We start from the raw sequence: 19,227 nt of genomic DNA on the forward strand, positions 1-19,227 counted from the left end.
TTTTTTTGCCTTCTCCGTTTCCTAAAACGGAGGAATTTTTTTTTTGTGTTGTTTGGTTCGTCAAATCACGTTCCCAATAACTCTTTTTTCTCATTTTTCTGCAGTTTTGAGAATGCTTTTTAATGTGCTTCTCCGTTAGAAAACTCCATTTCCTGACCTAATATTTTTTAAAACTGTGTTTTACAAAATCAAAAAAAAAAAACAAACGAAGCCTTAGGATCGACTCGCGCTTGTGATCAACCGTCTCATGCTCCGGAGGTTTCGTTCAACCCCCTTCGCCTCCGCTGAAGCCTAGGTCATCGAGCGAAATTTACGAAAACCTTTCCCAAGAATTCGAAAGGAAGGCTTCGATCGTAAAATCTTTTGCTGTTGCTGCACGGGACCTTACCCGCTAAAATCTTCTTCGCCCCCTTCACGAAATTTCGACGACGTTCTTCCTGTTGGATCGGAAGTAAGGACGGGAGCTCGCTCGCTGCGAAGGTAACGATAGTTCTTCCTTCCTCGCACTTCTTCGGCAAAATCCGCCAAAGAGCCGGATTTACGAAAACCGGGATTTAGGGCAAAAATTTCGAAAATGTCGTGAAGTAGAGCTGAGACGCCGCACGTAATAATTTTTCGAGACTTACCGTGAGATTTTGCTTTTTTTTGTTTTTTTCGCGTTTGACAGGATTATATTTAAATCCGGCCTAAATCCTGCATTCAAACAGGCCCTTTTAATCTTGTTGATCCGACCACTCAGGATTTTGCAAATCACGTCAAATCTTAAAGCGGAGGGAGTAACGGGATGTCTCGCCACCGAGAAGACGATTATGAAGAGGAGGAGGATGATGAAGAGATAGAGGAAGAAGAGGACGAAGACTTCAGGAGGAGGACAGGTGGGAGGAAGCGTGGTCGGTCCGATTTCATTGACGATGCAGCCATAGAGGACGATGATGACGAGGAATACAAGGATGAAGAGGACGAGGATGAGGAGCTATACGGTGGCCGCGGCCAGAAACATCGGAAGAGGGGTTCTGAGTTCTTCGACCTTGAGGCCCAGGTCGATAGTGACGATGAGGAAGAGGAAGACGAGGAGGCCGAAGACGGTAATGTTTCTTTTGTTGATCTCTTATCATGTGCTGTTTAACTTAAATTACTTTATATTTTTAGTGAGTGTCTGTATGCACTTGGAAAGTAGATTTTGCAACCACAATAAAATTGTGTGCTCTTAGTTTAGTCGCATCCTTCTGCTAGTAAACTTGACCAGTAGATTTATGTAACCATTAACAAGAGCATAATTATCAATGGTTATGTAAACAATTGCAGATTTTATTAATGATGCTGGAACTGACTTGCCTGATGAAAGTCGTGGTAGAAGAGCACATCGTCCATTGAATATGATGCCAGAGGATCAAGAGGATGTTGAAGAGATGGAGAGGCAAGTTTATGAAAGATATGCAAAGTCAAGTCACATTGAATATGGTGAGGATGCCACTGAGGTTGAACAACAAGCTCTACTGCCGTCGGTAAAAGACCCCAAGTTGTGGATGGTGAAATGTGCTGTAGGTTTTTCATCCATCTATAATGTTTTTTGTGATAGTTGTTCTACCTATTTTATTGTATTTATCATGTTCCTCAACACTTGTTTTGTATAAATGCCAGATTGGTCGTGAGCGTGAAACTGCAATATGCCTCATGCAAAAGTTTATAGACAGGCCTGACCTGCAGATTAGATCAGTGGTTGCATTGGACCATCTTAAAAATTACATATATGTTGAAGCTGATAAAGAAGCCCATGTGAAGGAGGTTTGTATAACTCCGTTCATATAAAACTATTGTGTGGTTGTGTTTCAATCTTTTCCTCATAAGAATATGCTCAAAGATTATGTGAAATGCTGGTTTTTAATGATCAGGCTTGTAAGGGTTTGCGCACGATATATAGTTCAGCTAAGGTGATGCTAGTTCCTATCAAAGAAATGACGGATGTTCTTTCTGTTGAAAGCAAAACTATTGAGATTTCCAGGGACACATGGGTTAGGATGAAACTTGGAATTTATAAAGGAGACCTTGCCAAGGTATGCATGTGTTTTGGTGCCATTTACTTTGTCTAACATGGAACATTTCTCTAACATCCTAGATTTACTTCTACAGGTTGTTGATGTAGACAATGTGCGACAAAAGGTGACAGTGAAGCTAATTCCAAGAATTGATTTACAACATCTTGCTAATAAGTTGGTAAGAATTTATACTTGTTATTTATTTAAGAATAGTTCAACTTATCATTTTCAACATCATTTTCATGTTCCAATTATTTCCTGGAAAAGTTGAGAATGGTCTTGAAATGTGCTTTGTTGCTATAATACATTTTGTTTTAGTTGATTAGGACATTATTTCTCATTTACAAGGTGCATACACTTACAAATTTATGCATGAATTTAGTGCGCCTATGGATGGATGGGTGTTTGTTCATAGATCTATAGATTTTCAATTTTTTTAAATGTCATGATTAGGTTGTAAATATTTTCTCTATAGTGTATGTTGTCATAAATTGCATATTTGTAATAATGGCACATTTATGCTGCAATCTATTTCATTTTTTTTTGCTTGTCAAAATCCTTCAATATCACAATTTTGATTTGCGTGGATTCTCAAAAAAGTAATCCTTTCCCCATGCATATATGCATTCCTGGATTCATGATCATGGATAATCATCTTTGAATCTCTTTGGGATAACCAACTTTTTGGAGCATCGATGACTATTTTCTACAGCAGAACACATCGCCTGCTTGGCTTGCAGTTATCCTTCTCTTTTCATTTTGGTGCACGCCACATTATGTTTGTATGATGGAAGGTGCTAAATCAAAGGCTCACGAAGTTAGTAAGAATCTTTAGATGGCCAAGAGCTTAAGCTATGCATTTTGTAAATCATTTAAAGAATTGATTATGCACACATATCTTTGCACATGCTTATCTAAATGTTTCAAATTTGTAGACTTGTTTATGTAGGGGTTCAAATGAGTCAAGTTGAGCTCGAGTTAGGCCTAACTCGAGCTCGACTCGCAAGCCAAATTCCAAGCTCGAATTCGAGTCGAGCTCGAGCTAGGCTTGTTTCACCGAAAATGGTTCATCAAGTGGCTCGATTACCCGGCTCAAGCTCCGATTTCACTACCCCCCCATTCTCGCTGCAATTCCTCCTTTTGAGTTAGAGCCTGCCCCGCAATTCCGCAGTCCGAGGTTGCCTGTCTTGTAATTCCGCCCATCCAAGCCTGCTGGCCCTGTGGTTATGTCGTCCGAGCCCACTTTCGAGCCTTCCCCGCAGTTCCTCCATTTGAATTCGAGCCGAGCATCTAGAGGATTGAACTCGAGCTTGATAAGCCAACAAGCTCGAAATCTTGCTCAAGTTCGAGCTCAAAACTCGATAAGCTCGGCTCGCGAGCTTAACAAGTCAAGCTTGAGCCGGCTCGCATGTCGGCTTGACTCGGTTGCACCCATATGTCTATGTTATGTTTGAACATCTTACTAGAAGCCATTATAATTTTCTCTTTATTATTTTCTTTTTTATGAGTTGATTCCTCTCTTTATGATTTTGACCATTTAATGCTTATAATTGCTTATTTTTATCCTATTATGTGAGTATTATCTTCTTTGTTTCATGGCATATCTGCGTGGTGTGCTTCTTCTTATGTTATCTTATACATTGGTTTTCCATTTTAGGAAAATAGAGATGTGGTTAAAAAGAAAGCATTTGTTCCCCCACCTCGGTTTTTCAACATTGATGAAGCTAGGTACTTTATTGCTCTTGATTCAACCTATATTTGTTTGTTCTGTGGAATTAGTACTAATTTTATTTTGTTGTTTTCTGTATCTAGGGAGATGCATATTCGTGTGGAGCGCAGGAGAGATAAAGATACTGGGGAATATTTTGAAATGGTTGAAAACATGATGTTCAAGGATGGTTTTCTTTATAAAACAGTGTCAATGAAATCAATCCGCTCTCAGAATATACAACCAACTTTTGATGAACTAGACAAATTCCGAAAACCTGGGGGTGATGGTGATGGCGATGGTGATGCTGACATGGCTAGTTTATCAACTTTAATTTCAAATAGAAAGAAAGGCCATTTCATGAAAGGAGATGCAGTTGTAGTTGTACGAGGAGATTTGAAAAATTTAAAGGGATGGGTTGAAAAAGTTGAAGAAGATACTGTTCACGTCAAGCCTGAGATGGCTGGCTTACCAGTAAATACTTATTTGATCACTTGCATATTCAAAATTTTATGTAAATTAATTGAAATATGATGGTAATTGTTTTTTTTCTTTTGATTATAGAAAACTTTGGCTTTCAATGAGAAGGAACTCTGCAAATATTTTAAATTAGGAGATCATGTGAAAGTTGTCTCGGGAGTGCAAGAAGGTGCAACTGGTATGGTTGTGAAGGTTGATGGCCATGTGCTGATAATTGCATCAGATACCACAAAAGAAGATGTAAGCCTTTTTATGTGTCAAAAAAGTTTTTATAGGCTATTTTTATCCACTATTTAACACTTTTGTTTTTGCTTTTGTTCTACTAGATCCGTGTTTTTGCAGATAACGTTGTTAAGAGCTCTGAAGTTACTTCTGGAATTACAAAAATGGGGGATTATGAGTTGCAAGATCTTGTCCTTCTTGTGTATGTCACAATTATTCTTTTAAAAGATTATAATTTAACAATTATAATTTTTTTCTTATGTTTACTTAAATAAATTGCAGCAACATGTCATTTGGTGTGATTATACGTGTGGAGAGTGAAGCTTTTCAGGTAAGAGGAGGCTTATTTTTTTAGCATAGCATACCTCATACTTTTACTTATTTTCTATTGATTTATTGAATTGACAAAGGTACTTAAGGGAGTTCCTGATAGACCCGAAGTTGTACTTGTTAAGTTGAGGGAAATAAAGAGTAAACTTGAGAGACGTACCAATGCACAAGATAATAGAAAAAATATAGTCTCTGTGAAGGATATTGTTAGAGTCCTCGAGGGACCATGTAAGGTATCTATTATTATTCATTATTTTACATTTCAAACCTTTTTTACTTGCGAGTGTTTGTATATCTATTTCTTTATAAAACCTTTTAAATCAGGGGAAGCAAGGACCCGTTCAACACATTCATAGAGGAATCCTGTTTATTCATGATCGGCATCACCTTAAGCATGCAGGTTTTATTTGTGTGAAAGCACAATCGTGTATCGTTGTTGGTGGAGACAATGTTAAACATGTATGTCTCAAAACAGTAAAACACTTCTATTTTTTGCTTTTTTTTCTTGATGGTTATTAATAGGATAATGCTGCTGATGTTGACAAGTGATGACGATAGCTTTGATTCCTATTTACTTGTATTATAATATTTGATATATTGATAGGGTGGTGATAAGTTTGATGCAAGATTTGGTTTGAGGCCTTCATCTCCTTACCTTCAATCTCCAAGAAGACCACCTAGAGGACCTATGGATCGTAAGCTTTTAACATTATGATGATTAATTTGTGAACCAAATTTAGGAGGTAAAAATTTCTATGGCTGATTATTATCTTAAATCTGATAGGTGGTGGAAGGGATAATAGAGGTGGTGGACGAGGAAATGATGCTTTAGTTGGAAGAACTATTAAAATTCGTTCAGGGCCTTTTAAAGGATATCGTGGTCGTGTTGTGGAGGTCACTGGTTCCTTTGTTCGCATCGAATTGGATTCACAAATGAAGATAGTTGCAGGTTAGCTTAATTTATATGTTTCTACTTTACCAAAATTTCCAAATGATTCTGTTCTAGTCACACGTTTCTTAATGATGTTTTATTAGTCAAAAGAGATGATATCTCGGACACACCAGGTTCTGCAACCCCTTTCCGGTAATATAGTTTATTTTATCCTTTTTTTAGTTTCTCCAAGGCAAATCATGTTCTTACCTTATATTGTATTGCCTGATAGTGAACCTTCTCGATATGGTTTTGGAAGTGAGACACCCATGCATCCATCTCGAACACCACTTCACCCATATCAAACTCCTATGAGAGATGCTGGAGGTGAGTGTGTTCTCTTTTATCATATGACATAATCTAGAAAAATTGTGTTTGGGATCTCTAAAGAGCATTTATCTTTCCTCCTTTTCTTAACTAAAAAATAGGGTATATTTGAATGTTGTCATGCCTTCTCTGTTACCGATCAAACTCAATCATTTGCATTATCATGATCGTTTTTCTAAATCATGATTTTGTTTCATACAGCAACTCCCATCCATGATGGCATGAGGACACCTATGCGGAACCGAGCATGGGCTCCCATGAGTCCTCCAAGGTTACTTTCTTCTGTTTGCAGTTTTTTATTCAATTGCTTTTCCATCGATTCTCAAGCCATTATAAGTTTCTGTATTATTCTGATCAAATTATTAGATGTCTTTTTTTTTTCAGAGTTTGTAATATTATGCCACGTGATTTATATATCTAAATGCTTATCTATTGAAGATTTGTACCTCTTCTTGATTTGATGGATGATGAAACCACATAGTAGATTTGAGTTCACTCGGTAGATATCCTTGGTCCTAAAGCAACTGCTAGATGCTTTAAATTGATATCTTTTTCAGGATGTCTACAACCTGGAGTTCAACAATTGTGGACGGTAGTTAATGTGTTTCATTTCTTCTTTTGATGGGTAATAAAAGAACATATTACATCAAAGCTTATTCTGGACTTATTTACAAAACTGGGTGATATGATCACCTTGAAAGCAAATACCAAGTGCTTAAGGCAAACTTAGGGAACTAGTACTATAGGGAATGCTCTTAAGCTAGGGTTCCCAAGAAGTGAATTACACTTTACGTAATGATTTTTTTGTTTCCCTTGATTCTTTCAATGATGCTGGCAAAGTGAGGAAGAAGAAGATAAGTTTTAAAAAAAAAATTACTGCAACTTTGGATGTTGGCAAAGAGAATGGATGTTTTTAATCTTATATTTGAAATTCATGTCTGGATAAGGGTTGTTTGGTTTGATGTTATATAAAAAAACAGCACTATTTAGATAACAATATTATTCATATTATAAGATTATCTTTTATATAGAGTGTGCTCAGTGTAACATTATTTTGAATAATCAATGATGATTATAACCTTAACTTTTTTTCCTCATATATTTGAGCCACCAAGATCAAGCCACCAAGATCAAGATAAAGATAGCATAAAAAAATGTTATATTGATAACATCAAACCAAATATCCTTATTATATTGAGGGAAAGACTCACTGTAATCTTAATGGGAAAAGAATAATTATTCTCCTATTAGTATTACAAAAATGCATATACGTATGGTGTGGAGAATTGGTCCCTTGCCATGATTTATCTCAGGTCATAATTATAAGTCTGGAGTCCACATAGTGTGTACGAGTTTGAATTTCTATAGCTAGATCTAGGCCACAGGTTGAGGACTGGTCCACAGTTTACTAATAATATGATTTGGTGGGGCCTGATTTGGAAGAGTCATAAACCTAGTTTTAAAATATTGAATTTAATTCCTTTTACTCTAAATTCTATATGGTATCAAAACAAGGTTTGCATACCTGCAAACCTAAAGTGTGTTTTGTTGGCATTTGAGAAGATCTGTTTCTTTAGTGATTACCAATGCCGAAAGTTCTCCAATTATCATTACCTGTCAGATTGAATGGCCAAAATTATTCCCAATAGACTCAATCCATGCTCATATTTGTCTCTTAGATTGGGAGAGATAAGTACCTTAACAAAGATGCCCTCCAACCAAAGATGAAAGATCTAAAATATAATGGAAGATTGATAATAACATAGTCGTGTTTAATTTCATGCCAAATGAAAGTGGGGACAATTTTCTCATGTAGGATGCCACTAAGCATATCTGCAAATGTAAAGGAGGCTTATTATGCATTGAAAGTATGATCGATTTATTTGAGATAAAGTACATCATTCATGATCAAAGACAAGGGGATCTTCCATCACTTAATAGTTCAACATTCTCGACTTTCATTTCAACAATTAGATATATTTGAAAAACACCTCTGGTATTGCTTTGAAAAATTAGCTAAATATAAAAAGATTGTTGAAAAGAGATGACTATTTAAGTTAATCATCTATTTGTAACTTGGATGATTTTTAAGGAATAATCTTATCCAAAAAGAAATCTCCTAGCCTTCAAGGAGCATTTGCAATTATGTGAAGAAAATAAAATTGTAAAAGCTCATGATGGGTCATCAATAATCTCCCATCAATGAAGACGACACAATCTTGTTTGTGGATAACAACATTTGAAGAATTACAAAAAGAAAAGGTTAGTTTTTTGGTGTGATCGTTAGTTACAAATATGATGCTTGTTGGTCAATTCATGACAAATATGGAAACTTGAAAGCCTCCAAACTAAGAAAATAATAAAATATATTTAGAAGAGAAGCATAATCTCAACACAACTGAATCCTCATTCTTTAGCAAAGAACAAGTTGAGTGACCAGAAATAGTTGGGTAAACTCAAATTTATTTCTCCTCCAGCTATGTAATAGGCTCTGTCGAAATAATAACAGAAATGTGATGTCTCTTTTGCTCTTAATATTAGAAAATAAATATTGAATGCCTAGATTATAAACTCACGTGATCATTTAACTGGGACTCTAAGGCCGTTCACCAAGATTATCCCATGTAATGATAGATGGACCATCAAGCTTGCTAATGGAACTCAATCTCAAGCTGTTAGTCAGGTTCCATGACGCTAATTGAAAACCTATTTCTCTATTTTATTTTTTTTTTAAACTTGACTAGAAATTAACTCAAAACTACAATTGTATCACTAAAAATTCTAAATGTGTGAATTTTAGGATTTGAACTTCTTGGAGGACGTTTGGAAGTGTTAGGCAGTGGTTAGGATTGTAGATACTACCAAGAAGTAAGACTTCTAGTGGATTCTAAATATAGGTAGTTCCTTTATTTAAAGTCCTTAAATGCCTCCAATTTTGACAATGTCTTAATGCTTTGTTATTATAGATTAGGAAATCCTCTTTTTTTAATTAAATATTTTTCTTTCTGTATTTAAAAATAAAAGTTTTGATTTGTTTCAATTGAAGTATGCCTCTCGCAAAGCATAATAGAAGCGCATTACTAAATCTAACCTACAAAGAATCACAACCCTTTGTAGATTTTTATAGTGATGGGTAGGGACCTTCTCATACTATAGTAATTAAACATAACGTTGCATCTTATTGGTTTTGTCTTTCATTGATCATAATACTAGATTAACTTGTATTTTTTATCTAAAGAACAATATGGAATTGATAAGCATTCAAAAATTTCAAAGAAAAAAATTAATTCTAGGGGGAGGATGAGGCGCTAACAAGAAGAGGCGCGAAGCGAGATAATAGGATTTAGTCTAACATTCACATGTCGCATAATATGACTCAAAATTGATTTTAAATAAAAACATCTATTATTAAGAATTGACAATCTCGAATAGTATTTTGAGTACGCATTATGGCATCTCTCTTAAGGGAGGATGAGGCGCTAACAAGAAGAGGCGCGAAGCGAGATAATAGGATTTAGTCTAACATTCACATGTCGCATAATATGACTCAAAATTGATTTTAAATAAAAACATCTATTATTAAGAATTGACAATCTTGAATAGTATTTTGAGTACGCATTATGGCATCTCTCTTAAGTCAAACGATTATTCATGAAATAGCTAACACATTTTTTGAAAAATATGCCAAGGAAACAACCTGAGGATGACTAAAATTGGCCAATTTCTCTCAGAAGAAGCATGAGATAATGCTCTTAATGACCCCTTCATAGTTGAATCTCTTATAAGGGCCAATCACCAAAATTTTAAGCTTTCATTACCAACTTTGATATCATCCAGATAACCACCATCCAAGAATCACTAAAAATTTCTGAATGGAAAGAAGCTGTTATGGAAGAGTTTCATGCCTCAGAGAAGAATCAAACTTGGAAGAGTTGCAATCTTTTCATTGTAAAGAGCCCATTTGGGTGTAGGTGGATCTTCAAAACAAAGCATAAGGAAGATTGGAGGATTGACAAGTAAAGAAAGGATTGGCTAGAAAAGGCTTTACCCAGGCTTAGAGCATTTTGACTAACATGAAATCTTTGCACTTGTGACAAAAAACAATTGAGGTTCTTTATAATTGGCTGCAAATCTGGATTGGACCTCTTTTGTAGTTTAATATAAACAATCGGGATTAAATATTGTGTTCTCTATTATTATTGTAAGCCAATGTATGAATGATTCAAGGGAGGAGTAGCACTTGTACATAATCTTGAAGTAATTGGAGGTTTGACTCAAGGAAAAAGGTTATTCTTTAGAAAAAGATTAAATCGAGAGGTATGAATCTTGATGCAAATTAGCCTTAAGCTTTGTAGGTGGTTCAAAGTCCCCATCTGGATATTGCTCCATTGTGTTGGATAATCTTATTTCAGAGGTAAAGCAAGAAATAGTTTGTGGTTTCTAAGAGTAGAACGGAAGTTGAATTTCTTGTAGTTGCTTATGGTATGTGTGAAGGTGTTTGGATAAAAAAACTATTCGAGTGTCAAATCAAAGGGGTAATAAATATTATTTTTGATAAACTAATCTTCTATCTATATTGCCAATAATTCTTGTTCAATATGTCAAGATCTAATACATTGAAATTATTTGCCGTTTTATTAAAGAAAATAATCAAATATTGATAATTTTATTGTTGTCTATATTCCAACCAGCTCTCAAGTTTTTAATCTATTAACTATAGCACTACTAAAAATAAACAGTTAGGACTTATGTTCCATGCTTAAGATGAATAACATTTTAAACTTAATTTAAAGGGGGAGTATGTAGAATTGATCTCCTGTTTGCCATGATTTTTTGAAACTACAATTACGTAGGTGTTTGGAGCCCATGGATTGCAATAGCCAAATTAAAAAATTTGGAGGTTACAGATTTACGAGTGGTTCACAATTGCTAACAACTTGATTTGGAAGAGCCACAATTTTGCACATGGGTGGTCTTTGGATAATTGTAATTGGCTTCCCTTTTGATCCAAATTATGATTTTTCAATTTTGTTCATATATTTCAAATTGTGTACAAATGTAAACAAGTGTTATGCTGGGATCTCCAAGATAATGAGAATTCAATTTATTTGCGTGTATATAATTTGCAATGCTTAAAGTTGTGTTGAGAGAGAGAGAGAGAGAGAGAGAGAGAGAGAGAGAGAGAGGGAGAGAGAGTCTTGAAGGTACAGTGCCTTCACTTCTCTGACCTCATACAAAGCTTTAAGCTTGAATCTTTATGTTTGGACTGTGTCATATCCATTTGATCCATCTTCATTGATAAGTATTAGGCGTATTGATCACTTTTCTTGAATGTTTTTGATGATTAGAGTGATGGGCAAAAAAGAATTTGCAACTGAAGTAGTTTTAATAATGTTATTTTCTTGATTCAGAGATCATTGGGAGGATGCAAATCCTGCTTCTTGGGTTGGTACTCCGCAATACCAGGTATATGTTTTTATCTAATATATATTTTATTGTTGAAAAAAAATCCAATCTGCAACTGTTCTCTGCTTGGTAATGTTGTGATTATTAACTCTTGGGATAAAAAAACCTATATTTTTGCCTGCGTTCTGCTGTTTTCTTTAGCCTGGAACTCCTGCCCGGTCATATGAAGCACCTACTCCAGGATCTGGTTGGGCAAACACTCCAGGTGGTAATTACAGCGATGCCGGAACTCCTGGAGAAAGCAGTCCCACATATGGTACTTAAGATTTGACAGTTCATAGTGAATTGATATAATTTTTGAACTGCAGCTTGATTTAGTTGATTGCATTTTCATCCTTTACTGTAGGAAATGCCCCAAGCCCTTATCTTCCATCTACTCCAGGCATGCAACCAATGACACCTAATTCAGCAAATTATCTTCCTGGAACTCCTGGTGGGCAGCCAATGACCCCTGGAAACATTGGACTGGATATTTTGTCACCCGCAATGGGTAAGATAACAAACTTGAATCAATAGATAATATGAAGTTACCTTTTCGTTTCTTTGTTGTATGATGTATAAAGATACAATTTGCATGTAAAAAATTTATTGGTCTCTACTTTACTCTTTTTAATGCAATTTTTTAAAGATTAGATTATTCCCTTACACTTTTTTTAAATGCTAATCATCCTGGGTTATCCTCCAAGATTCTTAGTTGCCACATAATTTTTTATTTGTATGTGCCATTGGTTGAGCAAATAATTGATTATAAAGCATCAAAATAATGTTTCGCTTCACTCACTTAGACATGAGCATTTGCCGATGTAAATAAGCATGTTTTTCCTCCAAAATTTGTAATCATCTCTTCAGCATATACTTCTGTTTGAATTTTTATGTTGAATCCTAGATGTTTGAAACTCGTACTATCGCATAGCTAAACATCCAGCATAGTTTTCTTATCAACCCACTATTATTTATCTAATGCTTTTGCAAGAATTATTGAAAAATAGGATTGGGGTGATAGATATGTAGTTAACAGGAGGAAACATGCCAAGTCAGGTCAAAATCTGGTATTCAAAGAATGGCATCTCTCATGCAATAGATGATATAAATAAAATACAGCATGTGTTCTAGCAGCGATTAGGGTCCTCTTAATATTTTCATTTTTCCTGATTGGTCCCCTTAAAATATGATTCCCACTTATCTATCTTTGGGTGTTAATGCTCTTCCCAATGTATTAATGGCTTGAAAATTAGATTAACGTATGATTTCTTAACAAATTATGGTGTTGTAGCAGGTGTTGATAATGAAGGAAATTGGTTCTTTCCCGATGTTCTTGTTAACGTCATGAGGCCAGGAGAAGTCCCTTGTGTTGCAGTTGTCAGAGAGGTGTTGATGGTAAATAATTTTCACTTTTTGATTAATCTTAGTTTAGCTTCAAACAATCTTTAATTTTTACTTTTGCTGATTTAAATTTGGAAATAGTGATTATAATAAGAATTTTATTTTGTAAACAGGATGGTTCTTGTAAAGTGGCTCTTGGTACAACCGGGGATGGGGATATAATCACAGCCCACCCGGCAGATATGGAGGCTGTGAGGCCTAGGAAGTCTGATAAGATAAAGATAATGAATGGGGCACTGCGTGGAATTACTGGAAAGCTTATTGGAATTGATGGTGCTGATGGTATAGTGAAGATGGATGACACATACGAAGTCAAGATATTAGACATGAACATATTAGCAAAATTGGCTGTATAAATAATGTGGCGGATTTAGGCAGAGGTATTTGATTCTTTAATGTTTGTTAGAAATGAGCGTTTATAATCTTAGAAGCCATGCATGATCTAAGTGAGGTGCCATGTCCATTAAACTCCAGATTATATTGTTATAGTGCTGCCTCGGAAATCTGGTGTTTTTGTATTTATGGCATTAGAAGAAATACTTGATGCTTACGAGCACAACAAGATATGTGAGAATTGTAACGCACTATAAACATTGTCCAAAGTAAGGGAATTAGTTTGTTGTACATTTGAGGAGGTTGTGAGTTACTGTGCTTGCATCGAATCTAAACTTTTAAAGCTATATGTATCCCATTGATTGATGGCTATCCCAAATCTTTCTTATTGGAGTCTCAGTACATTTGCTGCTTTTTCATAAATTCATGTGGTGAGTAGGATTTATAACTATGCATGATAGAGTGAAGTAGCAATAAAAAGTTGCTATTCGATAAGGAAAATAATGTATATAACACAAGTTTTGTGAATTCTGCTTTTTTCACAATAGTTTTACAGCTATTTTCTTAAAAGACGACTGATGAGTACTGACATCAAGGGAGATAATGTTAGCAGGTAAAGAATCTCTTTCTCTAAGGCTTCACTGTGACAAAACGAACAGGTCTTGATGTTTTAACACATGGAATTGGTGCATCTTCCTCTCTTTTCTAACTTCCTCTTTAGATCAATTTGGACAATCTATGGTGGAGAATCTCTTGAGGTACAAGGAATGTATGTTACCTTTGGTAAAGAGATGACCAGCACCAAATCAAGCATTTGATTTTGTTTTGGGAGTGCTGAAATTTCAAAGCTTTTCCATCATCTTCCAACAACTGGCATCTTTTTCATGTTCATATTATATTCATTTCTATTAAATTCTTTGTTTTTAATAATCAGATGTAGTCATTCTCACAAGGGTTGAATCTCGGACTCAATATTATAAGAAATTATAGTTCAACCATCAAAAGCTGTAGGAAGATATGGTTTAACCATATTGGTTGCAAAGAGATCAACTATTTAGGTAAGCATACAAGTAGAAGGCATCTTCATCTCATTGATTATTGCTGACATAGTTGAAGGTGTCAGAAAACACCTACAAATTAGTTTCTTTCTTTATTTTTTTTCTTTTCATGGCTATTTGCATTAAAATTCGGTTATACAGTGAATTAAGAAGCATATTTAATCCACTGATAATATACGCCTAGTTTCAGGACACAGTTGATATTGAGGGAAGCCTGAGTTAGTTAGTTTACTTGAAAGAAGAAACTTGGATGGGAACTGATAGTTTCCTTCTTTCCTATTTAATTCCAGGTAGGTTTGAATTTGGAAATTGCTGGATGTTTAGTTTTACCAACTCCATAAATTTTTTTTTTTTTATTTTTCTTAAAGCCTTCCCTAAATTTAAAAGAAAAAAAATATGCTTTCTTCCACTAATGGACATCGGCTAATCTTAACATTATTTAGTTTAACTACGCACTTAGGGAATTTCAAATACCTTGGTAGTAGAGGTTAAGCCACAACTCTCAGGAATCAGGATACTTACCCTTGATGAACTAATTCTATATTGAAAAAAAAAAAAAAATGACTATTCTTAAAGAATAAAAAAGAATAATCCGTTTTTACCTACAAATGGTTCAGCTAACCCGCAACCAGCGTGAACGATTGATTATATATAATCCTTAATTAATATGACTAATCACTAATGAAATAGTTGCTTGGTAGCAGTTTTTCTAATCGCTAATGAAATTATAAAGATTGCTGACTGCAGTGATTTTGTCGGATCAAATTCGAGTCAAAAATAAGGAAATGTTTTGGTGATCGAAATTTTATTTAAATTGTTTAGGGAATAAATCTTGAAAAATAAAAAACATATATATATATATATTGAGATATTCTGAACAATCTTCTGTTCCAGTTTAGCAATATTCATCTCAAATTAACCCTAATGGCGATTTAAAACTCAAATTTACTTTTTAGTGTACTCTATAACTACTTTAAGCATTAACAACGCCCCCACCAATAAAACACATTAACGCTCCCAAATAATTACCTCATAATGTATCAAATAAGATTCGGTGGACTGTCCCCATTGGCATCTTCGGCCCCACTCTCCCCCTCTCCGTCAACCTCATTTTTGCTCTTTTAATTAATCTAAAGCCTCTCCTACCTCTTCTTCTCTTTCTCCCCCTTCATATATATATATATATATAAAAAAACTCAAATCCTTTCTCTGAGTAATTTACAGAAAACAGAAATCGATCAATGGAGTTCTCCTTCTTCATCTTCAAGCCATTATGCCAATACTATCTTCGTCTTCTTCTTCTTCTTCTTCTTCTTCTTCTATGTGTTAACTATAACTCTCAATTGGGCGCCATAGCCAGCTTTAACTATGGCGAAGCTCTTTCAAAAAGCCTCCTTTACTTCGAAGCTCAGCGCTCTGGTCGACTTCCGCATCTTCAAAGAGTCAAATGGAGAGAAAGCTCCGCCCTCACAGATGGTCTCCAACAAGGAGTAAGTTAATTTGATTGTTTAATTTATTTATTTATGCTTAATTTCAACTAACTCATTCATTGTTCGGTGTGTGAAGGTGGATTTGGTGGGAGGTTATTACGACGCCGGAGACCATGTCAAGTTTGGGCTGCCAATGGCATTTACCATCACCATGCTTTCCTGGTCGGCGATTGAGTACGCCGATGAGATCGCCAGCGCCGGCGAGCGCCGCCATGCTTTGGAGGCTATTAAGTGGGGGACGGATTATTTTCTCAAAGCTCATACTCATCCAGACGTTCTATGGGTTCAGGTAATAATCTCTCCTCTAATAATTAATTAAATTTTCCAAATCATTATAATCTAATTATATATATATAACATATATAATTGTTTCGATCGGTTAATTAATCATTAGTAATGTATATACGTTTTGATCTGCCCTCTGAATGTTTTTAATTGCAATAAATGATTTTGCGTTACGACTTTGTCATTCTTTATATTAAATGTAAATATGTAAATAAATTGTCATATTTTTTATTTAAATTAATTTGTGCAAAAACAACGCATTAAATAGTGTAAATAACATTCCCTACATACCTGCCTTAGGCGTTTCTAAATTGCTCCAATTGATAAATCGTAAAACGTTTTGCATTCTTGTGTTCGCGAACAATCCAAAGTCAATCGTAATGTTTTTTTTTTTTGTTTCAATTTTTGGAAATTTTAAAAGATTTGATATTTATTTTATGATTAGGGGCTATCAAATTTAAGAAATTTCAAAGTCAATTTCCAAATAAATTTATAATATATATATATATATATTATAAAACTAGTTAAATCAATTAGTATATTATTTTATAATTAAGTTTTAATCAGCAGTGTATCCTAATTTGATTTATTTGTTTTCAAAAAATTGAGTTTCATTGAAAAAAAAAATTTAAAAATATTTATTTTAAAATCAATTAAAAAATTTTCATATCATCCTATGCTCACAGAAATTGTATCAAATTAAACATAATATTTTTCACTTCACTTCGATACAACTAATCTAAGATATTTACAAACTTACCTTTCAATTTCTTACGTCTCCAACAACTTCATCTATTTTTTTACTAATTAAAATTATGTTAATTTACATGCAAAAAAGAAAAAAATAATAATAATTTAAAGAGTTATTATTTTTTGTTGATTAATAGCTCAAAATTCTTGTTTTACTCTTTCCATTAATCAAATTAGGTAGGTGAGGGTTCAACGGATCACTACTGCTGGCAACGGCCGGAGGACATGACCACCTCTCGCCGGGCATATAAGATAGATTCCGACCACCCGGGCTCCGAGGTGGCGGCGGAGACGGCGGCAGCGATGGCAGCGGCCTCTATGGTCTTTCGGACTTGGAGCCCGTCGTACTCTGCTCTGTTGCTTCGGCATGCCCGAGAGCTGTTCGAGTTCGCCGACCGCCGGCGAGGAAGATACGATTCCAGCGTGCCGGCGGCCAAGGGATATTATCCGTCGCTGAGCGGCTACGGGGACGAGCTACTGTGGGCGGCGCTGTGGCTCCGGCGGGCCACCGGCGACTCCCAGTACTTGGATTATGTGGTGAATAATGCGTACGAGCTTGGCGGGGCCACGTGGGCTGTTTCTGAGTTTAGTTGGGATATTAAGTATGCGGGGCTTCAGCTTATGGCAGCTAAGGCAAGCAATCAATCAATATCTTCGCTTTTTTATTTATGCAAATTAATATTTTGATCTATAATTTAGGAAAAAAAAAAAATCATCCAAACCTCAACAGCTTCTAATGGATGAAGGACCAAAGCTGAGCACTCATCAGCGTCGGATCCTCGAAGAATACAAATCAAAGGGGGAGCATTACGTATGCGCGTGCCTCAATCTCCACCGACCAAGCAATAACTCCAGAGCGAATAAAAATGTCCGGCGAACTCCCGCGGGCCTCCTCTACGTCCGGCAATGGAACAATCTTCAATACGTCTCAACGGCCGCGTTCCTCCTCGCCACTTACTCCGACCACCTCGCCAGCGCCGGACTTTTCCTCCGCTGCCCCACCGACGCCGCCGTGCCTTCCGCCGCTCTGCTCTCTTTCGCCCGCACTCAGGCTGACTACATCCTCGGAGACAATCCCCTCCGCCTAAGCTACCTCGTCGGATTCGGCCATCGGTACCCGAGCCGAGTCCATCATCGCGCCGCATCCTCTGGCGGCGGCGGGGGAGATTTCGTAGGATGTACGGAAGGGTACCACCGATGGTTCGGCAGGAACCGGTCGAACCCGCACGTGGTGGTCGGGGCGGTGGTTGGCGGACCGGATTCGGCCGACGGGTTTAGGGATGTGCGGAGCAATTTTATGCAGACGGAGGCGTGCACATATAACACGGCGCCGATGGTGGGTGTTTTTGCAAGGCTGAATAGGGAGATCAATTCCGCAATTGCTTCGATTTGAAATTTATTTTATTACTCAAATAAATATGGAGGGGGGAAAGGAGAATGATCATATACATATTTTTCTATGATTTTTTTTTTAATTACAATCATTTATAAATATCATTTGACATTTGATTTTTTTTTAAATAATACATTCATAAATTCACATGTAATGTTTTCACAATCAACAATGTGAGGTGGAATCATAGGACTATATATATATATATATATATATATTATATTGAGGAATGAAAAAAAAAAAATTTGAGATGAAAACAGGCATTTATATTAATGGTTGGTGCACTTCTGACTTGATTTCATCCATGAATCCATCATATGTTCTCAGAGAAAAAACTGCTTATTTGTTTATCAAATGTTTATCAAATGGTCTAAAACTGCAATAAGATGCATGCACGATCAGGAGGATTAATAAAAGCTGAATTCTTATTCTGATTTGCCACTTCAACGGTTAGAATTTTCTAAAAAGTTTTGCTTCCAAGGATTGGGAATTGCATTCAAGTGATCTCATCTTCATGAAATAAATAAAAAGGCGTCCTTCTACCAATGAGGAGGATGTCTCAGAACCTGTTTCTTCTACAATCCGGTAAGATATCTCAATCTCCTCAGCTGAAGCTCGTCGGATCACATTACCTCTTTGCACCAATCTTACTAATAATTGCACAACTTTAGACATTGGAGGTCTGAATTCAGGTTCTGGTCGCATGAGCCATGGAAAATTCTTATGTTTCAGATAACAAGTCTTTTCAATATATGAAAAAACGATAAATCATACATAATATTAAGTTTCTCCATCAACCTTATCTAACTATGTGCCACCCTTATAAATGTTCCTAGAAATAATTCATAGAAAATAATGGAAGACAGAAGAAAGAACAAAATATCAAACCTGGACGCACAGAGCAACAATCAAAGCAAATCGTGCATTCCAATTAAGTCTCTTGCTTCTATCATCATAAGTGTGCAGCAAATCGTGGAGGTTTGCATTTCCAATATATTCATACACTAATAGTCGCTGTACAAACTCTACAGAGTA

At 35.7% G+C, this 19,227-nt stretch overlaps 2 protein-coding genes across 6 annotated transcripts; both read left to right on the forward strand.

Annotated features, from left to right (window-relative positions):
- Positions 1-211: 211 nt before the first annotated feature.
- Positions 212-13,615, forward strand: LOC110092213 (putative transcription elongation factor SPT5 homolog 1). 5 transcript variants are annotated; one of them, XM_020816661.2, is made up of 23 exons: positions 212-604; positions 708-1,085; positions 1,306-1,541; positions 1,642-1,785; positions 1,893-2,054; positions 2,131-2,214; positions 3,694-3,764; positions 3,849-4,218; positions 4,309-4,464; positions 4,551-4,648; positions 4,729-4,777; positions 4,857-5,009; positions 5,101-5,235; positions 5,381-5,471; positions 5,561-5,725; positions 5,812-5,860; positions 5,940-6,034; positions 6,236-6,305; positions 11,446-11,500; positions 11,642-11,756; positions 11,847-11,990; positions 12,777-12,877; positions 12,997-13,615. In XM_020816661.2, the coding sequence occupies exons 2-23, from the start codon at positions 785-787 to the stop codon at positions 13,237-13,239; spliced, it is 3,087 nt and encodes a 1,028-aa protein (XP_020672320.2). In that variant the 5' UTR covers positions 212-604; positions 708-784; the 3' UTR covers positions 13,240-13,615. The 5 variants fall into 5 exon arrangements, with proteins under 5 accessions (XP_020672320.2, XP_020672317.2, XP_020672318.2 ...); XM_020816658.2 differs by having other exon boundaries at positions 212-480; positions 668-1,085; XM_020816659.2 differs by having other exon boundaries at positions 212-480.
- A 1,893-nt stretch (positions 13,616-15,508) lies between these two features.
- Positions 15,509-18,274, forward strand: LOC110092219 (endoglucanase 22-like). Its single transcript, XM_020816676.2, has 4 exons — positions 15,509-15,764; positions 15,841-16,053; positions 16,977-17,432; positions 17,530-18,274. The coding sequence occupies exons 1-4, from the start codon at positions 15,516-15,518 to the stop codon at positions 18,190-18,192; spliced, it is 1,581 nt and encodes a 526-aa protein (XP_020672335.1). The 5' UTR covers positions 15,509-15,515; the 3' UTR covers positions 18,193-18,274.
- The last annotated feature ends 953 nt before the right edge of the window (positions 18,275-19,227 follow it).

This window comes from Dendrobium catenatum, unplaced genomic scaffold (assembly GCF_001605985.2).
Source record: "Dendrobium catenatum unplaced genomic scaffold, ASM160598v2 fragScaff_scaffold_1288, whole genome shotgun sequence".
Taxonomy (NCBI): domain Eukaryota; kingdom Viridiplantae; phylum Streptophyta; class Magnoliopsida; order Asparagales; family Orchidaceae; genus Dendrobium; species Dendrobium catenatum.

Coding starts and splice junctions, on each gene's coding strand:
- LOC110092213 (XM_020816661.2), top strand. CDS start 785: ATGTCTCGCCACCGAGAAGACGATTATGAAGAGGAGGAGGATGATGAA. Junction 5,726..5,811: donor ACAAATGAAGATAGTTGCAG/GTTAGCTTAATT, acceptor ATGTTTTATTAG/TCAAAAGAGATGATATCTCG. Junction 5,861..5,939: donor GGTTCTGCAACCCCTTTCCG/GTAATATAGTTT, acceptor ATTGCCTGATAG/TGAACCTTCTCGATATGGTT.
- LOC110092219 (XM_020816676.2), top strand. CDS start 15,516: ATGGAGTTCTCCTTCTTCATCTTCAAGCCATTATGCCAATACTATCTT. Junction 15,765..15,840: donor CAGATGGTCTCCAACAAGGA/GTAAGTTAATTT, acceptor CGGTGTGTGAAG/GTGGATTTGGTGGGAGGTTA. Junction 17,433..17,529: donor TTCAGCTTATGGCAGCTAAG/GCAAGCAATCAA, acceptor AAACCTCAACAG/CTTCTAATGGATGAAGGACC.